Genomic DNA, 23,564 nt, shown 5'->3' on the forward strand with positions numbered 1-23,564 from the left:
TTCAGAAGTATATCATCAGAACTTTCATCTGAAGTTATTTCTACATGAATTTATGACTAATTTTTGTATTCCCAGATAAATTTGCTAATTTGTTTGCTATACCCAAAAAATCCAGCACTATTGTACAAAGAATTGTACAACACTCTGTGTCCATGTCTTTCGATTTTTCATTGAATTTAACCAAATTTCTTTTTTGTGTGCCTTGAACTGACTTATGTTTAGTATGAAAGACCTCCACATTTGACTTTTTCTCTTCTTGGAATGTTCTTCTTTCATCTTTCACTTTATTATTTTATCTAAGACCTCTTGTTCAACAGAATAATTTCATTTGTTATGAAATAATATAAGAAGAAAATGAATTTAGATTTTTCATTCTTATTGTATTACTCTCATTTACACCCTGGATTCTTAAAGCAATTAAAAACAAAAAAGAGAAAAGCCTTCTGTCATCGGTTCAATTCCTATTCATAGATATCACCCATAGGGTTCACAAGGGTATAAAAAGAAATTTTTATGGCAGGAGACTATTCATCATTCTCCTGCAAAGTAGTTGATGAATTTGAATGCTAACATCTCAAAACATCTCACAGCAGCCTGACAAATTCTGGAAATATGAAATTTAAAAAAAATTATTGTGTTGTGTGAAGGAATGAGTCCAGATCTTTAGGCCTCAGGACTGTAAAGAGTCTCTGAAGACATCAAGGGAGGAGAAGTTAACAAAATGACAAAGATCTGACTGGAATGTAAAGACAGGGTAATGTTGGGCATAATTTAATAGTTATTGATTTTGTAAAACATAATGGATGAGAATGGTTGTATAAAACACAGTGTGAATGAAAGATAGTGTGAAACACAATCCATATGAACTGTGTGTGCAAGCAACTGTAAAATTAAAAAAAAAATGAACAAAGATCAATTGGCCAAACAGCTTTCAGAAACAATGTTCCATATCTAATTTTGACAAGAAAACTCAGAGCTGTTGAAGATAACATTTTGGATGTATATTTCAAAACATATTTACATGGTATGGTCAAGTACTCTTTAGTTTCCAAGCACCTTTGTTGTTTAGGTCTTTTGTCACAAGTTTTTCCAAAATAAGTAGTTGCTAGACTAAATAAAATTTTAAAAGAGAAGAAGAAAAGAAAGGATTGTAAACTGCCATATAAGGTGTAACTTTTAGTCTCCCTTGTCCAGAATAAATGAGGGAGAAAAAGGCCAAATGAAAAGGACTAATCAGCTTCATGGCTCTGGGACCAGGAGATCTAGAAGATGCTCTGCTGCCACTTCTGACTACTCTAAAAGGAAATGCACAGAAGGTCAGTGTGTGAATCGTATGGAACAAAACTTAAAAAACAAATAAAATGATCAGGAAAATGATAATGAAGTTTGTTGATGAGTCTTCTCCAAACCTGATGCCAGTTTCTTCCTCATAAAGCCTTGCTACCTGAATAATCCATTCTGCATATAGTTTGAAAAGGTATGGAAACCTGCAGAAGGTCAAGGACTACAATCTACAATATGGATTGAAGCTCGATATCAAGAAGACAAAGATTCTCACCACTAGGACAATTGGCAGCACCATGATAGATGGAGAAAAGTTTGAGGTCGTTAACAATTACAGCTTGTTCAGCCCCACAATCAACACTCTTAACACCAGCAGTCAGGAAATTAAAAGACTAATTGAATTGGGAAAATCTATTGTCAGGGACCTCTCCAGAGTATTGAAAAACAACTATGTCAGTCTAGAGACTATGGTGCACCTAATCCAAGCCATGGTCTTCACAATTACTTGCTATGCATCAGAGAGTTGGCCAATGACTAAGAATGACAGAAGAAGAATCTATGCCTTCAAATTGTGGTCTTGGGGGAGCCTTAAACTGCCGTGGACTGCCAAGAAAGCAAATAGGTCTGTCTTGGAGACAGTGAAACCAAGATTCTCTTTGGAGGCTAGGATTTTGAAACTCTGTCTCATACTTTGGGCACATGGCTTGGAGGGATAGGTCCTTGGAGAAGAACATCATGCTTGGAAGAGTGAAGGACAGCATAGGAGAGGAAGACCCCAGATGAAATATATTGATACAATAACTGGGATAATGGGGAATTGGTGTGTCAGAAATAGTGAAGATGATTCAGGACAGGGCAGGGTGAAGAGCTGCTATACATAGGATTGCTATGGTTCACAGGCAATCAATGGCACATAACAACAAAAACTTGTTTGATAGAAACTGGAGGAATCCTCATGTTATGGCCTTAATCACCCAACAGGCCTGGGGGCAAAAATCATTCCTGTGAGTTAACTTTTATGCAAGTGACATACAAACTTGTGAAAAATGACATCAGAGGAATATTCAGTTATTAGAATAATCAACTGTACAAAATTAAAATGTCACTATTTTTTTCAGGAATAAAACAAAGAGAATAGGAAGTGGTAGGAAAGAAGGAAAAAAGAAATCAGAATTACAGAGAGGAAAAGAGTGTAGTTGCATTGTTAGTAGTATAATCAAACTTAAAGAAGAAAATTTAGATGGATGGTTGAATGGAAAAATAAATTCTCCTGAATACTTTTCATCAAATCACAATTTAAAACAACAAAACATGTCATTATTGATACTAGGTTTGTTTCTTTTATTAAGTTAGTTTAGGGTAATGTGCCTTCTATACATGACAGGTACCTTTTCTTCAACACTAAAAACTTGGTGAGAAGATTTCTTATGGGGCCTAGCTCTTCTCACAGTCTGCATGAATGTTAATAAAAGTGAAGGCTAAGCTTCCTGCAGCTTCCTCTGCTGTTTTCATATTGGCCAATGAACAGGAATCTCAGTTATACTCGGAGTTATACTAACATGATAGTAAGTATAAACAGAAAGAATAAATTCACTCTTCTTTTTCAGCTCTATGATAGTACTTAATATATAATGAATGAATACTTGCAAATTAAATCAAAATATGGAAACTATCCATTTCCTACCTGTTGTTGTTGTTTTTTTGTGTCCTAGCAAGAGCAGGGATTGTAAGAAGTATTCATGTAGGAAAATTGGACATTGGTAAAAAATAAATTGAATGAATGAATATTGACATGGTGGGCACTGATGAGTAGAGATGAGTTGGCATGGAACCTTTTGAATTAGACAAGCCTATGATCTACTATGCCAAGAATGAAAGAAAAAAAAAAGAGAAAAAGCGAGCTTGTATTCATAGTCAAAGAAAACATTTCTAGATCCATCCTGAAATACAATGTTGTGAGTGACAGGATAATATCCATACTCATACAAGTAAGATCTGTTAATACTACTGCCATTCAAAAATATGCAACAGCAACTAGAGTCAAAGAGGATAGAAGGTTTCAAGTAACATTTGCAATCTGAAATAAATCACAACACAATCACAATTCATTAGTATTTACTTGTGACTATAATGCAAAGAAGCACTGGTGGCCTAGTGGAAAGAAGCTGCACTGCAATCTCAAAAGCACAAGGTTCAGCTCCAACAGCTGCTCCTCAGGAGAAGATTGTGCAACCTTCTCTCACGTGATTAACTTTCTCTGAAAACCTGCCAGACTCTTAGCTATGGGTCGGTTCCAACTCGATAGTACCCAGCAAAAACAACAACAGAATGCAGAAGATGAGAACAAGATAAGACTGGTAGTTGAAAAATATGTACTTTGACAAAAATGAGACTGAAGACGTAATAATTATAGAATTTTGCACAATCACAATTTTGTCATTGCAAATGCTTTATATTAAAAAACACAATTTATGTTTTTTAAAAGTTATATACACTATACATTTGAACCTCACGTAATAGATTATGCATGAATCAGAATCAGATTGATTACTTTTGTGGAAAGACTTATTGAAGAAACTTAAAGTCATCTCTGAAAATCAGGTCAAGTGCTGACTAAAGAACAGATCATCAACTACTCAATTTATGTGTAAATGCAAACTGAAGCTAATAAAAATTAAATCTATGAAAACCAAATATAATTTTGAGTCCATCCTATCTGAATTAAAAAAAATATTTCAAGTATAATTTTGAAGCATTGAACATTTGATTGAAGACCAGATGAGCTGTGAGTTGACATCAAGGACATTATCTATACACAAAGCAAAAAGTCAAAACAAAGATAGAGGAGGGGGAAAGACCAAAATGAATTATAGCAGGCTCTTAATAATGAAAAATACCACTAGAGATTGCTGGTAAGGAGAAAATACTGATGAGTCTGGGCAGACTATTCTGAGAATATGAGGACTTAGCAAAAACTTATACTATGCAGATAAAATAACCTGGCCTGCTGAAAGTGAGAGGGTCATGAAGGACTTTTTTAGAGGATCAAGGATTACAACCTTCAATATGAATTATATCTCAACATCAAAAACAATAATCATGCACACTGGGCCAATTGGAAACAACATTATGGAGGAAAAAAATTTAAATTCTCAATGATTCTTTTCTTGCATGGATTCACAATCAATACTCTTGGTACCAGTCAGGAGAGTGGGAAGTGTACAGCATTGGGAAAGTCTGCTGTCTGAGATCTCTTCAAAGTTCTGAAAATAATGATGTCAGTTTCAAGACTAAGGTATGCGTGCTTCCAGTCACAATCTTTCCAATCATCTGCCATGCATCTTAGAGCTGGACAATGAATAAGGATGACAGAAGAAGAATGGATGCATTTGAGCTCTAGTGTTGGAGAAGAGTGCTAAACATCCCATGGAATGCCAAAGGAACAAACAGGTATGCCTTGGAGAAAGTACAACTAGAATCTTTTTTGGAGGGAAAGAAGTGAAGCTTCATCTCACATATTTTAGGGCAGACTATTCTTTGGGAAGGGACATCATGCTTGGAAAGGTGATGGGCTGGCTAAGAAGAGGAAGAACATCAATGAGATGGACTGATAGTTTTTGTAGCAATGACCTATGATCTATGATCTGTGTTCTATTGTTCATAGGACTTTTATTAGTTACTTAACTTGAAGTACTTACAGACAATATCGACTCTACCCCATGCCATCTTTTCTCATTTTGTCTCATCACATAGCTTAGCTTCAGTGGAAGTTATTCTGAAGGATTCATTAAGGGTAGATTGTCTACAAATTAAATAGCTATTGAATAATAAAATAATTATTTGAAGTCTTTGTCATCTTATGCTAAGCATTCAGATGATATGACCTAGGGAAAATAAAAATACATTGCCAAAGATTTTTCTCTCTAGCAGATATTATAGATGAAACAGAGATGTCAGTTGTAAGATAGGCTCTATAATTACTCAAAATTTTGAGGCTTCAAGTAGCAGTAAAACATTGGCTTTACTCCTGGAAAAAAAATAAATGGATTTTTTTGTAAGAATTACACATATTCCTTGCTTACTCTTGTTTTTGTTGTGCTGAATTAAGAGTTTCTGTTAATAACTAATTTCCTTTATATGTTTTATCATCCTGGAGCATTTTCACAATGCAAGGAAAGATCTATATATGTCAGTCTTGGCCAGTGTTAGAACACTGGAGAATAATGTGACTCCAGTGCAATACCAAGTAGCATTGGATAACTAGATACCGTTGTTCTTAAAACACCTTTAATTATATAATTTACCAGGACTACTGGGTGTCTACTGTCTCTATCTCTGTCTCTCTACATGTTCTTAATCTCTATCTTCCTCCTCGATACCTCCGCTTTTCTTATTTCAAGTAAAATTCATAAAATACTAGTATTTCTCAGAGCTTTTATTTTTATTTTACTCTTAATAGAGGTCCAGACTTCCTTTTATGTACCAAAATTTGGCTAGTACATCATGTTAAATAAAACTTTGCTCTTTGATTTTTGTAAGGGTGACTAGAAAAGACTTGTAACAACTTCAAAACTAGACTCTTTGTGTTTATTTTTTTTAAAATCATTATTAGTTTGGCTTCAATACAAGTATCACTTTTTAGCTTCAATAACAATATGCATTAATAATTCCGGTTGATTTAAGGAAATGGCATTTGGACAACATTTTAATACATGAATAACTAGAGAAACACGTTACAAAATAAGCAGGGAAGCTTTGTAAGGAATGTCCAGCATCAGTTCAATATAAAACTGCTACTTTTTCTGATTAATCCTAAATGCCATATATTAAACCACTGTCATCATTGCCACAGGACAGTGAGCTTTAGATATCACCATTGTTGTCCTGAAATGATTTTCATTATGCGTGACCCCATTCTTGTCATCATTGCTCCTGAAGCAGATACTGTAATTGTATTTGTTTCTACTACCTCTACAACTCGATGGCACTTAACAACAACAGCAACATCTCTACTTTTACCTGTGCAGGTATAAAAGGAGTAGGTGCAACATGGAAGTAGCTTTACATGATTTTTACCCATCTCATAAAGGGGAACTGTCCCCATCAATAACATCCATAGCAACAAAGAGATAACTGCTATGTCAGATATGCTACCACTCCCCTTGCTCCTGCACATATTTCTACCAATTTCTGGGTTCCATATTCATTGCTGACTCACAGATTTAACTCACAGTTGTGGTACCAAGAGTGGGGTTTATCAGGGAATAAGTTAGAGAGTGGGGAGGCAAAGAATATCATTCAATGTAAATCCAAGGTTTAGCCCAACAGTCCAAAGTCATATTAACAACAAAACACAATACCTTAATTATCAAAAGCCCCAGTTCAGTTTATCAGAACAAATCTAAATCATCCAGTAAGGTTGGCCTCAAAGCAGCCTCAGCTTCTCATTTAATAAATCTGGCAAGAAGAGCAGAAATGTTACTGTGGCCTTTATATTAGTGTTCCTCTGGTTCATCTTGCCTCAGTTTCTCCACAGTAATGTCATAGTCTCTTCACCATTATCACCAGGGTCTCACCACCAGGGTCTCACTATCACCAGAGTCTTGCTCCAGTCTCCCTCAAGTCTTGCTGCCCAGTGTTGGAAGAATTCTCTCTTATCTAAACCACACAGTTTTTGATGATTTGCAAGACTATGTGTCTGCAGTTAAGATAGCTGGAGACTAGAGGGGGCTAGTGTAATGGCCAGAAAAGCCAACTTTTAATATTACACCACAATATAATTACGCAGTGCAAGTCATAAAGCTGGAAAGAAGTGACTGTTTGAGTCTCAAAACTCTTCAAGTTTTTGTGTGGGTTTTGCTATTTACCAGAACATTTAAATATGTGAGAAAACTAGAACATTTCTCTAGATTTGGTGTGTGGGTTTTATTATTTATCTAGTGTCATTATTCTGTCCTTGCTTATGTTAATAGAGTTATAACTTGCTAAATAAGTTGCTGCTGAGTTGAATGAAGGTCATGGAAATCCAGCTTGAATCAGAGAACCGTGTAGTAGGATCTTAATGGCTGTTTTTCAGAAGCAAAGGATCAGATCTTTCTTTCCACCTATAGCTTGGTGGTCTAACATCTTCAATATTTTGGCTAGCAGACAAATTTATCAAATTTGCACTGCCCAGGGAATCCTTTACAAAGCAGCATCATCAGTATTAAAATGTCAGACTGCCTTCAGGAGGTTCTGGAAATATTTTTTTTATTGGATAACAAAGACATCAGCTTTGTTTTATTGGAGCATATCATGTATTGGTCTCTGAGCTGAATACAGAATTATTTTCATACACATATTTATAAAAGTTTCAAAAAAGATGAAACATGTACAATTTTTCAGCCACAATTCACAGATGAGAAAGCAACAAAACAAACCAAAAAATTAGAATAGGCAAAGCCTAGACTCAGTCCAGTTTTTCTAACACTATACAACATGTTCATAGGGTTTTCTACTCCACAATCACCACTCTTAACACCAGCAGTCAGGAAATCAAAAGACAAGTTGCATTGGGAAAAACTGCTGTCAGGGACCTCTCCAGCGTGCTGAAAAGCAGCAGTGTCAGTCTAGAAACTAAGGTGTGCCTAATCCAGGCCATGGTCTTTGTAATTACTTGTTATGCTTCAGAAAGATTTACAATGACTAAGATGACAGAAGAATCTATGCCTTCGAACTGTGGTGGTGGAGAAGGGTCTTGAACATACCACAGACTTCCAAGAAAACAAATAGGTCTGGCATGGAGAAGGTGAAACCAAGTTTCTCCTTGGAGTCTAGGATTTTGAAGCTCCATCTCACAAACTTTGGGCATGTGGCCAGAAGAGACAAGTCTTTGGAGAAGGACATCATGTTCAGAAGGGTGGAGGGATAGCACAGGAGAGGAAGACCCCAGAAGAGATGGATTGATATAGTAACTGGGGCACTGGGGTTTGGTGCATAAAAATTAGTGAGACTGGCTCAGGACAGGGAAGAGTACATAGGGTCACTATAGGTCATAGGTACTCATAGGCATGTAACAACAATCAATAACAACATATTATATTGATTGTTTTTCAGTTAAACCTCTTGTTTAGAGTCAACAAGACCTCATGACTAGCCTTTGTATTTAAAAGTCAGTTGTTATTATATTTTGGAGGGACATTCTTCTAAGTGGTACAGCACTCTTCTGTCAATTTGCTTCAGTCAAGTTACTGAGGTAACTTGGGGTTGCTGTGATGCTGAACCTTGTGCCATTAGGATGTCAAATAACATAACAGTTTCCCATGGACAGTGTTTGGTAAAGCTCCCTATTTTAGACAGTTTCCAAAGCAGAAGTGACATCCACCTCCTAAACAGTATGCCTCTGGAAACTCTATTAACTTTGAGAAATGACAATAGTTATAGAAAGGCTTCATGTCTTTTGTTATAGGGTTACTATGAGTCATGCTCGACTTGACAGCAGTCAACAACAATAACATACAACATGTGGCCTCGTGGCAAAGACTCAGTAATGTCAAAGGCACGTGGTTCGACGACACATGCTGCTTTGCAACAAAAGCATGGACAATCTCCTCCCCTGTGATTTGTTGTCCCTGAAAAACTGCCAAAGGATCAGCTATGGGTCAGTTCTGACTCCATAGTACACAACAACATACACAATAAAGACAATTTACACAAATAACATAAAGTTAATGTAACACAAAAAGAAAATTTAGGTATGTCTATGAATTGACTTTGATACTGAGGAAAGGCTAGAAATATACATATGAATTTTCTTGCTAATTAGGATTTGGACTTATTAACAAATAGACATTGCTTAGGTATAAGATTCTTATAATAAAATACAACTAAAATTCTACTGTTTTTATATGAAAATAAGGAGCTATCTATTGCTCAAATGAAAATAACTTGAAGATATATATTTTTAACCCATAAACTTGATTCTTAATATAAGAAAATTAATAGACTTATACAAAAATAATCAGTAATATTTGCACTAATTTCCTGTAATTTAACTAAAAACAATGAAGTAAGATAGAGACTTTTTATGTTTCAGGGGGGGAAAACCCATAGGAACATGCACATATATGAAAGTTACAGCAAATAAAGAATAGAATCTATTTCTGGAGTGTAATGCCAGAATATATATTTGTTGAAGTTCTATATATTGTTGAGTTTGAACTGAACCATAGCTAACCCTCTAGTGGGTTTTCAGGGACAGTAAGTCACAGAGCAGGAGATTGTTAACCTTTCTCTCATGGAACAGCTGGTGGATTAGAACTGTGTGCCTTTGTGTTTGCAGTATAGCTTCACTACACCACCAGAGCTCCCATGAACACCATATGGTTTAAAATCAGGGAAAGTGTATGTCAGGGTTGTATCCTTTCTCCATACCTATACAACCTGTATGATAAGGAAATAATTCGAGGAGTTGGACTCCATGAAGAAAAATGTGACATCAAGGTTACAGGAGAACTCATCAACAGCCTATTCTATGCAGCTGACACAACATGCTTCTTGAAAGTAAAAGAGGACTTAAAACGGTTACTTAAGAAAATCAAAGACTTAAGCCTTCAATATTGATTGCATCATATCAAGAAGACAAAAATCCTCACCACTGAACAGACAGGCAACATTATGATATTGTTAAGTGTTGTCGAGCCATAGATGACTCATAGCAACCTTATGAATGAAAGACCTGAACACTTGTATAACTTTCCTCATTTCTCCAAGTTCATAGAGTTTCTGGAGGTAAGCCATTTCAGAAGTGGATGCCACTGCTGCTTTCAAGCTTGTTTTAATCAGGGGGCTCCACCAAACATGAGAGAACAACTAGTTGAGGAAAACCAAGCCCCAGAACCCATAGAACAGGATGTAGGTGAATAACTGAGTTCTGTGACCCAGGGGACTCCTTCCAAGCCAGGGATCAGACAGACTTGGGTTAGGAGGCTGGCTCTGCTACCTACTTGGCTGTGTGACTTTGGGCATATCATTTAACCATGCTACCTCAGTCTTTCATCTACAAAATGAAGATCCTAATACCACCCTTAGTATTTAGTCTCTTAAAAGTGAAGAGCCTAATGCTCCAGAGATGGAATGGTCACCACAATGAGGGTTCTCATTACTTCTCCACACCCTCAGTCTTAACTGTGTCCAGGCCCTCCCTGACTCCTCAAATGGAGAGAGCTAAAAGAGATCATCTGGTCCCACCCCCTGAATATCCAGAATAGCAAATAGAGGTCTAAGAAAAAGGACTAGCTGGTCCACGTATTTTGACGAAGAGAATAAACAAGAAGCCTTGCTGCCAGCAGAGAGAAGTTAGGTAGAATCGAGAACCTGGTTATAAACTCCTGACTGATGGCACAAGCCCAAGGAAGGTCAGAAAGTCTCAGGACCAGAGCTGGGTGTGGTTTGGATTCACAGGTGCCATGTCACCCAATTCTCCAAGAGGCTTGCAATTGTACTGCACTATCTCACAGGGGATAAACTGATTCTCAGAGGTTCTGCAGTTTGCCTTAAGACTTACAGGTAATACAAGGCTGAGACAGGCAGTGGCTGCCTCCACGTCCATGCTGAATGCCACTGTCTTCCTCCAACCAATTGAATGCATACTTGTGTCTGAGGACCCACCAACTATCAGGCTTTGAACTGGCGGCTAGGGGGCCAAACATAGTCCCTGTCCTAGAGGAGTGTACAGGTGGTAGTCAGGAGGAAATGTGATTAGGTAGAATATAAGAGGAAACGAGACTAAGTACCACATTAAGGGGATTTCCTGGGATCAAATCCACCTACCACCACTTGGCTGTATTTATGACTATCTTCCTCCACCTTAGTTTCCAAATGAGGTTAATAAAAGCACCCACGTCATAGGGTTGATTTGTAGATAAGTAACTTAATTAATGACCTGGCGTGATACATAGGGTGTGCTCAGTCAATCTTAATTTTTGTCCTCATTAAATAGTAATTATATGTGGAACTGGGACCGCGAACTTGGAGAGCTTCAAGGAGGATTTCTTTCAGATGGGATGGTTAGAAAGATCAGAGGGCAAGGTTCCGTCAAGTTTCAAGTATGGAGCTAAGACAGTCCAAGCAGAGAGAACTAGCTGAGAAGGGTCTCACATGGTGCGTGCAGGAAGTGGAGCACAGTAGGGGGTGGGTGAAATAGGTGGACTGAGTTGGGGCTTACTAGGACAGGGATAGGAGGTGGGGGAAGCCTTGAATGCCAGCCTTTGGGAGTTAAACTCTCCAAGGCCTCACTGAAGATGCAGGCAGGGCTGGCAGAGGGCTGGGGAGGGACTTATCTGGGCAGAGCCACAGCTGGGTGACTGTCTTACTCCAGAGGGGGCGGAATCGCCACTGATGCAGAACTGTGCAATATGACCCTGAGATGTTTTGGAGCTCCTGTTGGTTTAGATGAAGAAAAAATTGAAGTTGTCAATTATTTCTTCTGGCATAGATCCACAAGCAACACAGTTGGCACTAGCAGTTAGGAGATCAAGGGATGTATTGTATTGAGAAAGTCTGCTGTTAGAGATCTTTTCAAATTACTGAGGAGTACGGATGTCAATTTGCAGACTAAGATGTGGCTGATTCAGACCATGAATCACTTGATATGGCATATGAGAGCTGGATGACGTATAAATAAGGATTGCTTTATTTAAGAAAAAAAGAAGAACTGATGCTTTTAAGTTGTGATGCTGGTGAAGAACATTGGATGTACTATTGACTGCCAGAAAAACAAACCCCTATGTCTTAGACAAAGGCAAGATTAGTGAAACTTTATTTCACATATTTTTGGCATATTGCTAGGAAAGACTATTCCTTAGAAAGGAATATCATGCCTGGAAAGGTGGAAGGTCATTGAAAGAGAAGAAAACCCTCAACGAGATGGATTGACACAGTTACTGCAGCAATGGGCTCAAGTGTGTCAGAGATGAAGAGGATGACTCAAAGATATCACTATTGCTGCTGTTGTGTGCCCTCAAGTCAGAATTAACTCATAGCTGACCTTCCGGCTGGTTTTCAGAGTAAGGAAATGAAGAGACTGTCCATCTTTCTTCAGTGGAGCAGTTGGTGGACTATGAGCCTTTGTGATTGTATTGGAGCTTCTTGCCACTTGGCCACTATTGCTCCTTAACAAACTGACAGTATCCCTTACTTTGGTTATGAATTGAGGAGTCCTTGGAAAAGGCTGTGATGCTTGGATAATAGAAGTTCAGCAAATGATAAAACCCTCAATTTGATGGATTGGCACAGTGACTACAATGGGTTTCAGCAGTAGTGTGAAGGTGGTTTTATTTAGCAGGGTTTTATTCTGTTTTACACAGGATTTCTATGAGTCAGAGAAGATACACTGGTAGCAAAAAAAAAAAAAACAACACAACTTATCTGTGATGTTGTTGTTATGTGCCGTCGAGTCGCCTGCGACTCATAGCGACCCTATGTACAAGAGCCCTAAACTCCGCTCTGTCCTGTGCCAATCGCACTGTCTCTGACACTCCCATCCAAATTATCCCAGTCACTGAATCAATCCACCTAATAGAGGGCCTTCCTCTCCTGCGCCGTCCCTCCACCCTCCCAAGCATGATGTCCCTCTCCAAGGACCGGTCTCTCCTTACAACATGTGCAAAGTATGTTAGATGGAGGCTCAGAATCCTTGCCTCCAAGGAGCCACCTTGTTTAACCTTCTCCAAGACAAATCTGTTTGTTTTCCCAGCAGTCCATAGTATTCTCAATACTCTTCTCCAGCACCACAGCTCAAAGGCATCAATTCTCCTTCTATCCTCCTTGGTCATTGTCCAACTCTCTGATGCATAACAAGTGATTGCGAAGACCATGGCCTGTATCAGACGCACCTTAGTCTCCAAAGAGACACCATTGCTCTTCAGCACTTTGGAGAGGTCCCTAACAGCAGACTTTCTCATGGCAATGCGCCTTTTAATTTCCTGGCTGCTGGTGCCAAGACTGTTGACTATGGAGCCAAGCAAACTAAAGCTGTGTACAACCTCATTCTCTTCACCATCCATCCTGATGCTGCCAATTGGTCCAGTGGTGAGAATCTTTGTCTTCTTTACATAGTTTTGAAAATAACTGGTTAGTTTACTAGATGTATGCATTTGAAAAAAGAAAAACTTTGCATTTAATCCATTTTAATGAAATAATTTAATTAAATATATTATTGTTCTTTATGTATAAATTTTTTAAATATCATTTTACTTGGATCCACAATCAATACACTTGGCATCAACAGTCAGGCAGTCCTAAGATATATTGCAATAGAAAAGACTGCAGTTAGGGATATTTCCAAATTATTGAGGATCAATGATATCAATTTGAAGAATAAGGTCTACCTGAGTCAGACCATGGATTTTCAATCACTTGCTATGCATCTAAGTGCTAGAAAATTAATCAGGGTGATGGAAGAAAAATTGGTTTCTTTTGTGATGATGGAGGAGAGTACTAATATCCTAGGGGCTGCCAAAAGCACAAATAGATATGCCTTGGAGATTGCCCATTGGAAGCAAGGACAGTGAAGTTTCATTGTTAGGAGAGGCTATTCCTCAGAGAAGAACATCATATTCAGAAGGGTGGAGGACCAGTGAAGGAGAGGACGATCATCAAATATTTGATTGACACAGGGACTGAAACAATGAGCACAACTGTGTCAAAGATTGTGAGGTTAGTGCAGAATAGGACAGGGTTCAGATCTATTGTTTATAGAGTTCCTTTGAATCAAGCTCCACTCGACAGCTCTTGACAACAACATGGATACACATTTAAAATATCACTGTAAATTCCAACACTAGCCTTTAAAAAAAATAAAAATGGATCTGGGTTGGGCGGGATAAGGAAAAAAATGAAAATTATTGTCTGTGAATCACGTGTAAAGAATTTTTTTTAATATGGAAAAAAATCTCAGCTATCTGTGCTTTTTCAGTACTCCTGCCCCAGAGGATTATCTCAGTCACAAAATTCCTTATTTCTCTCTTTTCTCACAGCTACATTTTCTGTGTTCTTTTCTTCATTCTGTGGTTAATACATTGTGCTTTGAAGGAAATGAAAATACCATTGCGTACCCCTTCACTTGACCATTCCTATCTGCATGTAAGGCAGTTTGGGTGCAATTATGTATTCAAAAAATTGTGTACTGCAAATGCTAACTCCTATGTCTGTGGTTATAATCTCATCTTGTCATTGTTTTTTTTGTTAACAAGGCAGAATGAATGTAGAGTGGGTAGAAAGCAATTTCTTTTGAGATATGGAAGAGATTAAACAAGTAAGCAAGAGAAGCAGAGATGAGTAATGGGAAATGCCAAACCACATGAAGAAAATCCAGGAGCAAAGCACCAAGGGAAGAGGACCTTCCTTCAGAGCCAATACGGAGAGAAAGCTGTTCTCTAAAGCACACGCCCTGAACGAGGACTTGTAGGTTGCTAAACAAGAAGAGAAAATTTCCATTTGTTAAAGCCACCCACTTGTGGCATTTCTGTCATAACTGCACTAGATAACTAAGATGAAGATGATGGATAAAACAGGCAAAATTAGAATTCCCCTTAATAGAGAGTGAAAGGGGAGAGGCTATGGAACTCATATGTGAGTATTTTTCCTGTCACGTTAGATTTCATTTTTTAAACCTTTATAACACTGCTCTCTTTAATGGTGATGTTGGTATCTGTCTGCCTTCTGTGCCAAAACCCCTGAGCCGGGAAGTACCAGGACCTTACATCATGCAAAAATGCAGCAGTGCATTCCTGGGTGGAATATAGAAAGATGTTTTCCTTTGAAAGAAACTTTCTGAACTCTTCATTTAGTTTTGATCCAGGTATATGAGTTAGAGACCATCTTTTATAACCTGTGAGACATTAAGGACATATGTATTTCTCTGTGAAAATATCCAAATACGTGCATAGGGTATTATAGGATTCCTCTGCAGTTGGTACTCTGGGGCTCAAGTGTTTAGAGACAGATAGGTAAATATAGCTATAAAGCAAAAATTCATAGTAACATTGTGTCCCACTGCACGCTTCTTTCCTTATGCTGACAATACTACTTTGTCCTTACCATATTTGTTTGTATCATGTCTTAAAATGCAGATAAAGGTTTATCATGGAGTGTTATGTGAGTAATTGGTATAATATTCTGGGAATCAATAACCATTTGCTTGAGTTTTTTTGAGGATTCACAACAATCTATGGCATCTGTTCAATGATTTATATTAAATTACTCTTCAGATGCAACTGAATTAATTTAGCAATTTGTATTTTATAACAAAACCTCCAGGCTAGATTTTGTTCATTCGAGAGTTGTCTCCTTTTTTTTTGTTTCTATTAACTTTGACATTTATATAAATATGAAAAAATATGATGTGCATTTCTCTTAAATTAAAACAGATTGGGCCCAAAGCTGAGGGGTTTGCTCTTAATTGCTATTTTATTCTATCTGTGCAATCCCTCTGCTATCGTGGCCATTGCAGAGCGGTTTTAAACATTGGCATATGGATCTACTTACAAGGCTTCACACTAAATTTTCTCAGTGCTTGATCTTCCACATCTCTAATGGCACTTTTTTTTTTGTCACCCACACATCCATGGCCTACAGTTGACTGCTTTTATTGCTTTTAATTAAAGTCTGAAGTAGAAAGTGTCATTAATCAACATGTGAAGCCAATCATGAGTAAGGGTTTTATAAACTCTTTACAAGACTGATAGCAGTTACATAAATTGCCCCACCTTTGCCATCCTGGCAGAGACAGTAATTTATATTAATTGTACCATGGGAAATACCTGTAATCTGGAAATTTGGAAAATAGAATCTCTTTTGACAGGTGAGCTGTTTTTAGTTTTTTTTGGGGGTGTGTGTTTTTGTGAGATAAAATTCAACATTTTCTGGTGAGTGTGTTTGCTCACTTCTATAACACAGTTGAAAATTGTGGAGATGATTTTTTTTACGGGAACTTAACAAAAGTTTGCAGAAAGGTTGGGTTTAATTTTTAAGACATAATACTGATGTTTATTTTATCAAAATCTGCTCAACCAATCACTGAAAATTCATGTACTTTCCTATATCATTACTGTGCATTTTATAACTTAGTTCTCTGGCAGTGAAATTTAATCAGAAGTAATGAATGTCATACTCAAAAAAGACTTTTATATGGGTTTTTTTAGGCTTTGCTTCAATTACTATTAGAATTGGTGGGCAATATGGCAGCTGTCCCTTCAACTGGGACTATGAGTTGGGAAAATATGCAACAGAACCACTGCTTGAAGTAGAGTCACAGTGCATATCCAGGCTCTGTGTAAAATGAGAGAGCTAGAAAGTGTTGTAGACTTCTGATTTGAAAGTTATTTATTTGCTACCACCTAAGATAGTGTTGGGGAGCTCTGTGGCTTAAACTGTAGGGATTTGTACTGCTAACCCAAAGTCCACTCTTCTCTGGTGGTTTGAATCCACCAGAAGCTTCACAGAAGAAAGATGAGCATTTGAATCCTGTGTAGTTACAACCTCAGAAGCTCAATGTAAGATCAACTATGAGTTAGTTTCTACTCACTGACAATAAGTTAAGATGGTATTTGTGCTCCTTTCCATAGTACCATATTTATAATATCCAAATATTTATTTTCCAGGGTCCATGATTATAGCAAAGGATATTTAGATATAATATAATCCTTAATGAGGTTTTTTTTTTATTCATTGCTTATGGCATCTGAATTTACTGATGAAATATCCAAAGATGAGTCAAAGAACATTCTTTAGAAAGTGACTTCTGAAATATATGAGAGAAACAGCATCCAATGTGCTAGGCCCAAGAGTTATGTTTTCAGTTCCCATCACAAGGAAAAAGGAGGCCTGAAAGTGAACTATAGCTTGAAGATGGCCTTTGATTTTTATTACTCTTTGTTTTGTTTTTTCTTACTTTCCATAGATAAAATTTTGATGCATTTGAGAATTTCTTCTAAGATTTTGCTTGTTATTGTTGTTATGTACTGTCAAGTTGGAACTGAGTCACAGCTGACTCTCCAGGGAATTTTCATCCACAAATCACATAGTAGATTGTCCACCTTTTTCTTTGCAGAGCAGCTATCAGATTCATTTTGGGTTGTGAGCATAACTCCTTACCAGATAGCCACCAGAGCTCTATAGAGATTACTTAGTCAAGTGTTAAATGTACTTTTATCTATTTATTTCAATTCTTGACTCCTCAGTTAACAAATAAACTAAAATCTTGGTATGTTATTATGGTTTAAATGACACAAATACTTGGTAGCTAAGATATGATTAAAACTATATTTTACCACATTCTACGTTGGACACTCTGAAGAAAAATATGATATCAGGATCAGAGGAAGACTCATCAACAACCTGTGTTATGTAGATGAAACAACTAAACTTGGTGAAAGTAAAAAGGACTTGAAAGGCTTACTACAGAAGATCAAAGACGAGAGCCTTAAATATGGATTACATCTCAACATCAAGAGGAAAAAAAAATCCACATCACCAGATCAACTGGTAACATCATGGCAGATGGAGGAAAGATTAAAGTTGTCTATTATTTTATTTTATTTGGATCTATAATCAACACCTATGGAAGCCACAATCAAGAAATCAAAGCATGTGTGGCTTTGAGTGAATCTGCTGTTAACAGACCTCTCCAAAATGCTAACGAGCAAGGATATCAGTTTAAAGACCAAAATGCTTAAAAAAGCAAAATGCATGTTGAGCTTCAAATTCAGGAGAGAAAACCCTTCACTATAAAAGTTTGAAGAAATAACAAAAAAACTGACTGTAAACCAAACTAAAAGGCATCTATTAAGTGCTTTAGGGAACTTACAAGAGAAATGAACAGTGTTGCAGCTAGAGACTGCCCTCTCGACTCATTCTTGTGTTCACAATGGTGTCTCGTTAGTATATTGGTCATGTAGGTCTAAAATATTTGCCTTAGATTTGTCATTTCTAGGTAATAAGTAAGCCATAAGGTATGAGAGGAAATGAAGTGAGCCATCAAATACCATAAGCACCAAGCTGCAGGCATCAGAGACACAAGGAAGAAAGAACACATTTTGAAGTAGTTAATGGAAAACAGAGATAATCATCTTAGCCCAAGTCATCTCGAACAATTTTGCTCAGTATTAGCCATTTGTTGGTGCATCTGAACCAAGCCATGATATTTTCAATTACTTCTTGTGCATCTGAAAGTTAGACAAAGAAGAAGGATGACAGAAAAAATAATCAATGCCCTTGATTTGTGATGTTTTTGAAGAGTACTAAATATCCCATGAATGGTAAAAAGAACAAACACATTTGTCTTAGAGGAAGTACAGCAGTTATTCCTTAGAAAGATGGTGAAACTTCATCTTACATACTTTGGGCATGTGCAGATCATAATATCAGAAGCTAGTAGTCATAGAGGGTAAGATAGATTGCCATAGTACCTGTAACAATGGTCTCAAACATGTTGGAGATAATGAAGACCGAGGACAGGGCAAATTTCATATCTGGAATTCATAGTGTTGCTATGAGTAGTAGTCAACTCAATGGCACCTAATCAAGTGTAGGGTTACTATGAATCAGGGTTTATTTAATACCATTTAACAGCTCTGGTGGCTAAATTGTAAGAAGCTGTGCTGCAATCCCAAATGGTCCGAATACACCAACCTCTCATTGAAAGAAGGAGGCGCTAACTCCTCCAATGTAATGTAGTGCCTCTGAAAAACTGCTGTGAAAATCTACTATGTGGGGGTTCCAACTCATTGACACATGACAACAACAACAATGTAGGAGTTGTTTCTATCCCGAGGTATTACAAAAGCTTAAGTGGCTTATTTCAGAAAGGTTCTTAATTTTAGTCCACCCAGAGACACCTAAAAAAAAAGTCTGATAATTTACCTTTGAAAAATCATACATTGCAAAGCATATTGAGAACTTTTCCATATCAACAGAGACAAGATTGTCATTAATCAGTGTTAACTTAATGGAAAATAGTTTGGTTTTAGATTTACCTAGACCAATTTTTTCAGCATACCACTAGTCCTTTACAAAGTTAGAAATCAAAATAACGTGGAGAGCTCTTTTCAAACTTGCCAAGTTTGGTAAACCTCATCTGACTAATTGTATGCAGTAAAGAACAAGTATCACTACTTTTTGAAGACTACTGCAATATACAGTTGCATATTACCTAATGAAGCAGGTATTTGGCTATTTATTATTCTCTGTAACCACTGACATAGTGCTTGATCTATGGAGAGGCGGAGCCAACTGTTTCTTACATGATGTAATGTTAAGGAAATAAAGCAATATGTTGAACAAAAATATGACATTGTATTAAAAATTCCAAGTACTCGATTTTTTTTCTGGATTAAAAACAGTACTTGTATGTAGAATTTTATTAATTATTTATATTCAATGTTTTTTTTAAAGATCTACCACTTGTCAATATCTTCTCTAGATACTGTATATATATTTGAAAATGTATCTTTTCCTCAAAGAACAAAAGAAAATATAGAAATAGTTGGTAAATTGCTTTGATTTACTTACCTGCTGCCTAGAATATTTTTCTATCAATAACAACAGTCAAGGGAGATGAGATGAAGGGAACCAACAGAACATTTAGCCTCTTTTTCATATTTGCTAAATAAGATATGAGTTAACTTCTTAATCCAATACCAGCACAAACTGTGAAGTTTAAAAATATGTTTTTTCAGTGTAACTTGCAACACAAGGGTTTTCTTGTTCTAAATTTTCACTCTTGTGCAAATCTTGCCTGAATATTTCTGCAATTAATCTACCAATAGGAGCCCCAAACACAAATGATTACTTCTTTAGTGTGATTGATCTCATTTGTGTGGCTTCTCTCACTCTGTTATCTTGAGGACAAAATGCTGTCATTCACTGAGGATAGGATCCAGGCACTTTTTATTTTAACAATACCTTCTGTTCAATAAGGCTAAGTCCAGCTGTGTGCTTAGTACACTTATGTGACTACTACATTAATTTGTATATTTAACAGTCTCTCCTATTTTTATTCTATCTGATCTCTCATATTTGGTGCCTGGTATTTTAACTTTATTTATGTCACATACTCAATTTGTCACCTGAGTAGTGAGGTCAGACAAAAATTAGAATATATTAGTATAGGAACTTCATTTTAAAATGTCCAACATAAACTTTTTACTGTACTTGGATATAGAAATTGTAAAGATATGAGTAGAGATAAAGCTATTTTTTCTCTTTTGCTGCAGAATAATTAGAATTGGTAATGGGTAGTGTATGGATTAGCATTAGTGAGCTGCTTGGACAAAATAGTCAGAATGAAGAGATCTGAAAATTTTTAAAAGCAATAATATAGACAGAAGAATTATCCAAGTATCTAAACTACTTTATCATGAATTAATAAAAAATCTCAACACATTTAGAAGAATGATTCAATTTCTAAGTTGGATCTTAGCTATAGGTGGCTCTCTTCAGGGAAGTAGTCAAGTAAATAATTTCTAAGATATTTAATATATAAATTGTTGATTCAATAAATTAAATTAAACCCATTATAGTCAAGATAAAACACTGGTAGAACTTTCACTTTTATGAAATAAGGGCTGGGCTACATTTCTTAAATCAAAACTGTGCCCTTCTCCAAACAATAACGGAAAAAAAAATGTTTCTATATTATAATAAGCTTTGAAAAAGTGCTTGATAGCTGTGTGGTCATTCATTTGTCAGTAAAACCACATGACTTGACAATTCTATCCTGATGAATAGAAAAAGGACATGTGTCTGATGTGTATGTGTCAATCTTTGTTATACTAGAACAGGCTCCCCTTTTAAATGTCCTATTTACAAAATAGATATTAAAATTGTTCTAAGGGAAACCTTATGCCTGTAGTCTACAGGTAGGTAATAAAATAAAAACAATGGCCATTAATATTTATATAGTGAATGTATCTGATTCACCATAATATATGGGTGTCCTAGACATGGCTACATCAGGCATTTTTAATAAGTCAAATTTTTAATCTAATTTCTAGACACTAGGTATATGACAGTGAGCAAAAAAGGAGATAAATTCTTTCTTTATTCTAGTGTAAGCTATATTCTAAAAGAATAAAAATTTAGAACATTATCACTTTTACCCAGAATACTATATACTCCAAGTAAATAAATTTATATTTGCAAAATAATTATAATTAGTCAAACATAATCCTAAATTTGCTCCTATTCTCAGTGAGCTCTGGTGGCTTATTATTGTGGAGTACCACTGAATAAGAACCCACTCATAGCTGACCCTTCAGTGGATTTCAGAGGCAGTCGGCATGAGAGGAGCTGTCCCATCCTTCTTCTTCATAAAACCTGGTGGATTCAAACTACATACCCTTGGAATTGCAGCACAGCATTTTATCGCTAAGCTATGAGAGCTCCCTGAGTGATAAGGAATTAATAAAAGAGAATTGTGCTGCCAATGCAAAGGTTTGAATTCACCAGCTACTCTTGAGGAGAAAGATGAGTAATCTTCTCCCATGTGAGGTATTGACTATGAAAACCTGCTGGAGGCTCACTCGTTGGTTCTAATTTGACAGTATTGAATAGTAAAAACATTAGTCATATAAATGATCTTTGCAATATTAAATATTGCACTGCAATTTCAAAGGCAAACAGTTTGAATCCACCAGCTGTTCTGTGAGAGAAGGGTGGGCAATCTCCTTTCATGAAATCAACAGCCTCTGAAACCTCGCTGAAGGGGTCAGCTATGGGTAGGTTCCAACTCAACAGTACACAACAACAACAGTTCTAAAGTTAAAATAATGGAGAAATGTAACTTCTATCAACAAACTATGGTTAACATTGAGAAGAATAGGAATTCCAGAGTGCTTAATTGTGCTCACATGAAATTCATACCAAGATCCAAAAGCCTGAGTGGAGCAAGGGAACACAGCGTGGTTTAAAATCAGGAAGGGTTTGGATCAGGGATATATCTTTTCTCCACACCTATTCAATCTACATTCTGAGTAAATAATTCATGAAGTCAGACTATATGAAGAAGAATGTAGCATAAGGATTTTAAGAAGACTCATCAATAACCTGCATTATGCATAAAGTTGCTTGTTAAAACTGATGAAGACACAAAAAAACTTTTTTTATACTAGTTTGTTGTTGTTATGTGCCGGCGAGTCCCTTGCGACTCATAGCGACCCTTTGTATAAGAGCTCTAAACCCTGTGCCAATCTTATTGTCAACAAAACACCTACTCCCACTACTCCAATCACTAAATCGATCCATCTCATTGAGGGTCTTCATTTCCTGAGCTGCCTCTCCACCCATCCAAACATGATGTTCTTCTCCAAGGACCAGTCCCTCCTTATAACATGCCCAAAGTATATCAGATGAAGCTTCAGAAACCATGACTCCAAGGAGCATTCCGGCTTCACCTTCTCCAGGACAAACCTGTTTGTTCTCCTAGCAGTCCATGGTTTATTCAATACTCTTCTCCAGCACCACAGTTCAAAGGCATCAATTCTCTTTCTCTCATCCCTGTTCACTGTCCAACTCTCCAATGCATAGCACATAATTGCAAAGACTATAGCCTGGATCAGGCACACCTTAGTTTCCAGCCTGACGTCATTGCTCTTCAGTAGTCTTGAGAAGTCCCTCACAGCTGACTTTCCAAATGCAATACATCTCTTGATTTCCTGGCTGCTGCTACCAAGTGTTGACTGTGGAACCAAGTAAACGAAAACTGTTAACTATCTCAATCTCTTCACCAGGACTAATGTTGCAATTGGCCCAGTGGTGAGAATCTTTGTTTTCTCTATTTTAAGCTGCAAGCTGTATTAAAGACTGCAGTCCTTGACCTTTTGCAGCAAGCACTTCAAAGGTCCTGCTCAGTTTCAGCAAGCAGGATTTTGTCATCTGCATAAAACAGGTTGTTGATGACCCTTCCACCAATACTGATGCCACATTCCTCCCCTTACAGTCCATCCTTCCAGATGGTCTGTTTTGCATACAGATTGAAAAGGTATGAAGACAGAATACTTCCTTGGCAGACCTCCTTCCCAATTTCAAACCATGCAGTGTCTCCTTACTCTGTTATGACGACTGCCTCTTTGTCCAAGTATAGGTTTTGCATTGTTGTTGTTGTTGTTGTTATGTGCTATTGAGTCGCTTGCGACTCATAGCGACCCTATGTACAAGAGCTCTAAATGTTGTTCTATCCTGTGCCAACCTAGCCATCTTAAACGCACTTATTCCCACCGCTCCAGTCACAGAATCAATCCATC

General features: G+C 37.0%; 1 protein-coding gene across 1 annotated transcript in view; it reads left to right on the top strand.

Annotated features, from left to right (window-relative positions):
- The first annotated feature begins 1,241 nt into the window (after window positions 1-1,241).
- Window positions 1,242-23,564, top strand: part of LOC102862594 (40S ribosomal protein SA-like) — an 84,928-nt gene continuing 62,605 nt past the window's right edge. The window contains exon 1 of the mRNA XM_006894621.1: window positions 1,242-1,316. Within this exon, the coding sequence (XP_006894683.1) occupies window positions 1,242-1,316 (75 nt within the window). The remainder of the gene's footprint in view (window positions 1,317-23,564) is intronic.

Source organism: Elephantulus edwardii, unplaced genomic scaffold (assembly GCF_000299155.1).
Source record: "Elephantulus edwardii isolate Elephantulus edwardi_28Jun2011 unplaced genomic scaffold, EleEdw1.0 scaffold00147, whole genome shotgun sequence".
Classification (NCBI taxonomy): Eukaryota; Metazoa; Chordata; class Mammalia; order Macroscelidea; family Macroscelididae; genus Elephantulus; species Elephantulus edwardii.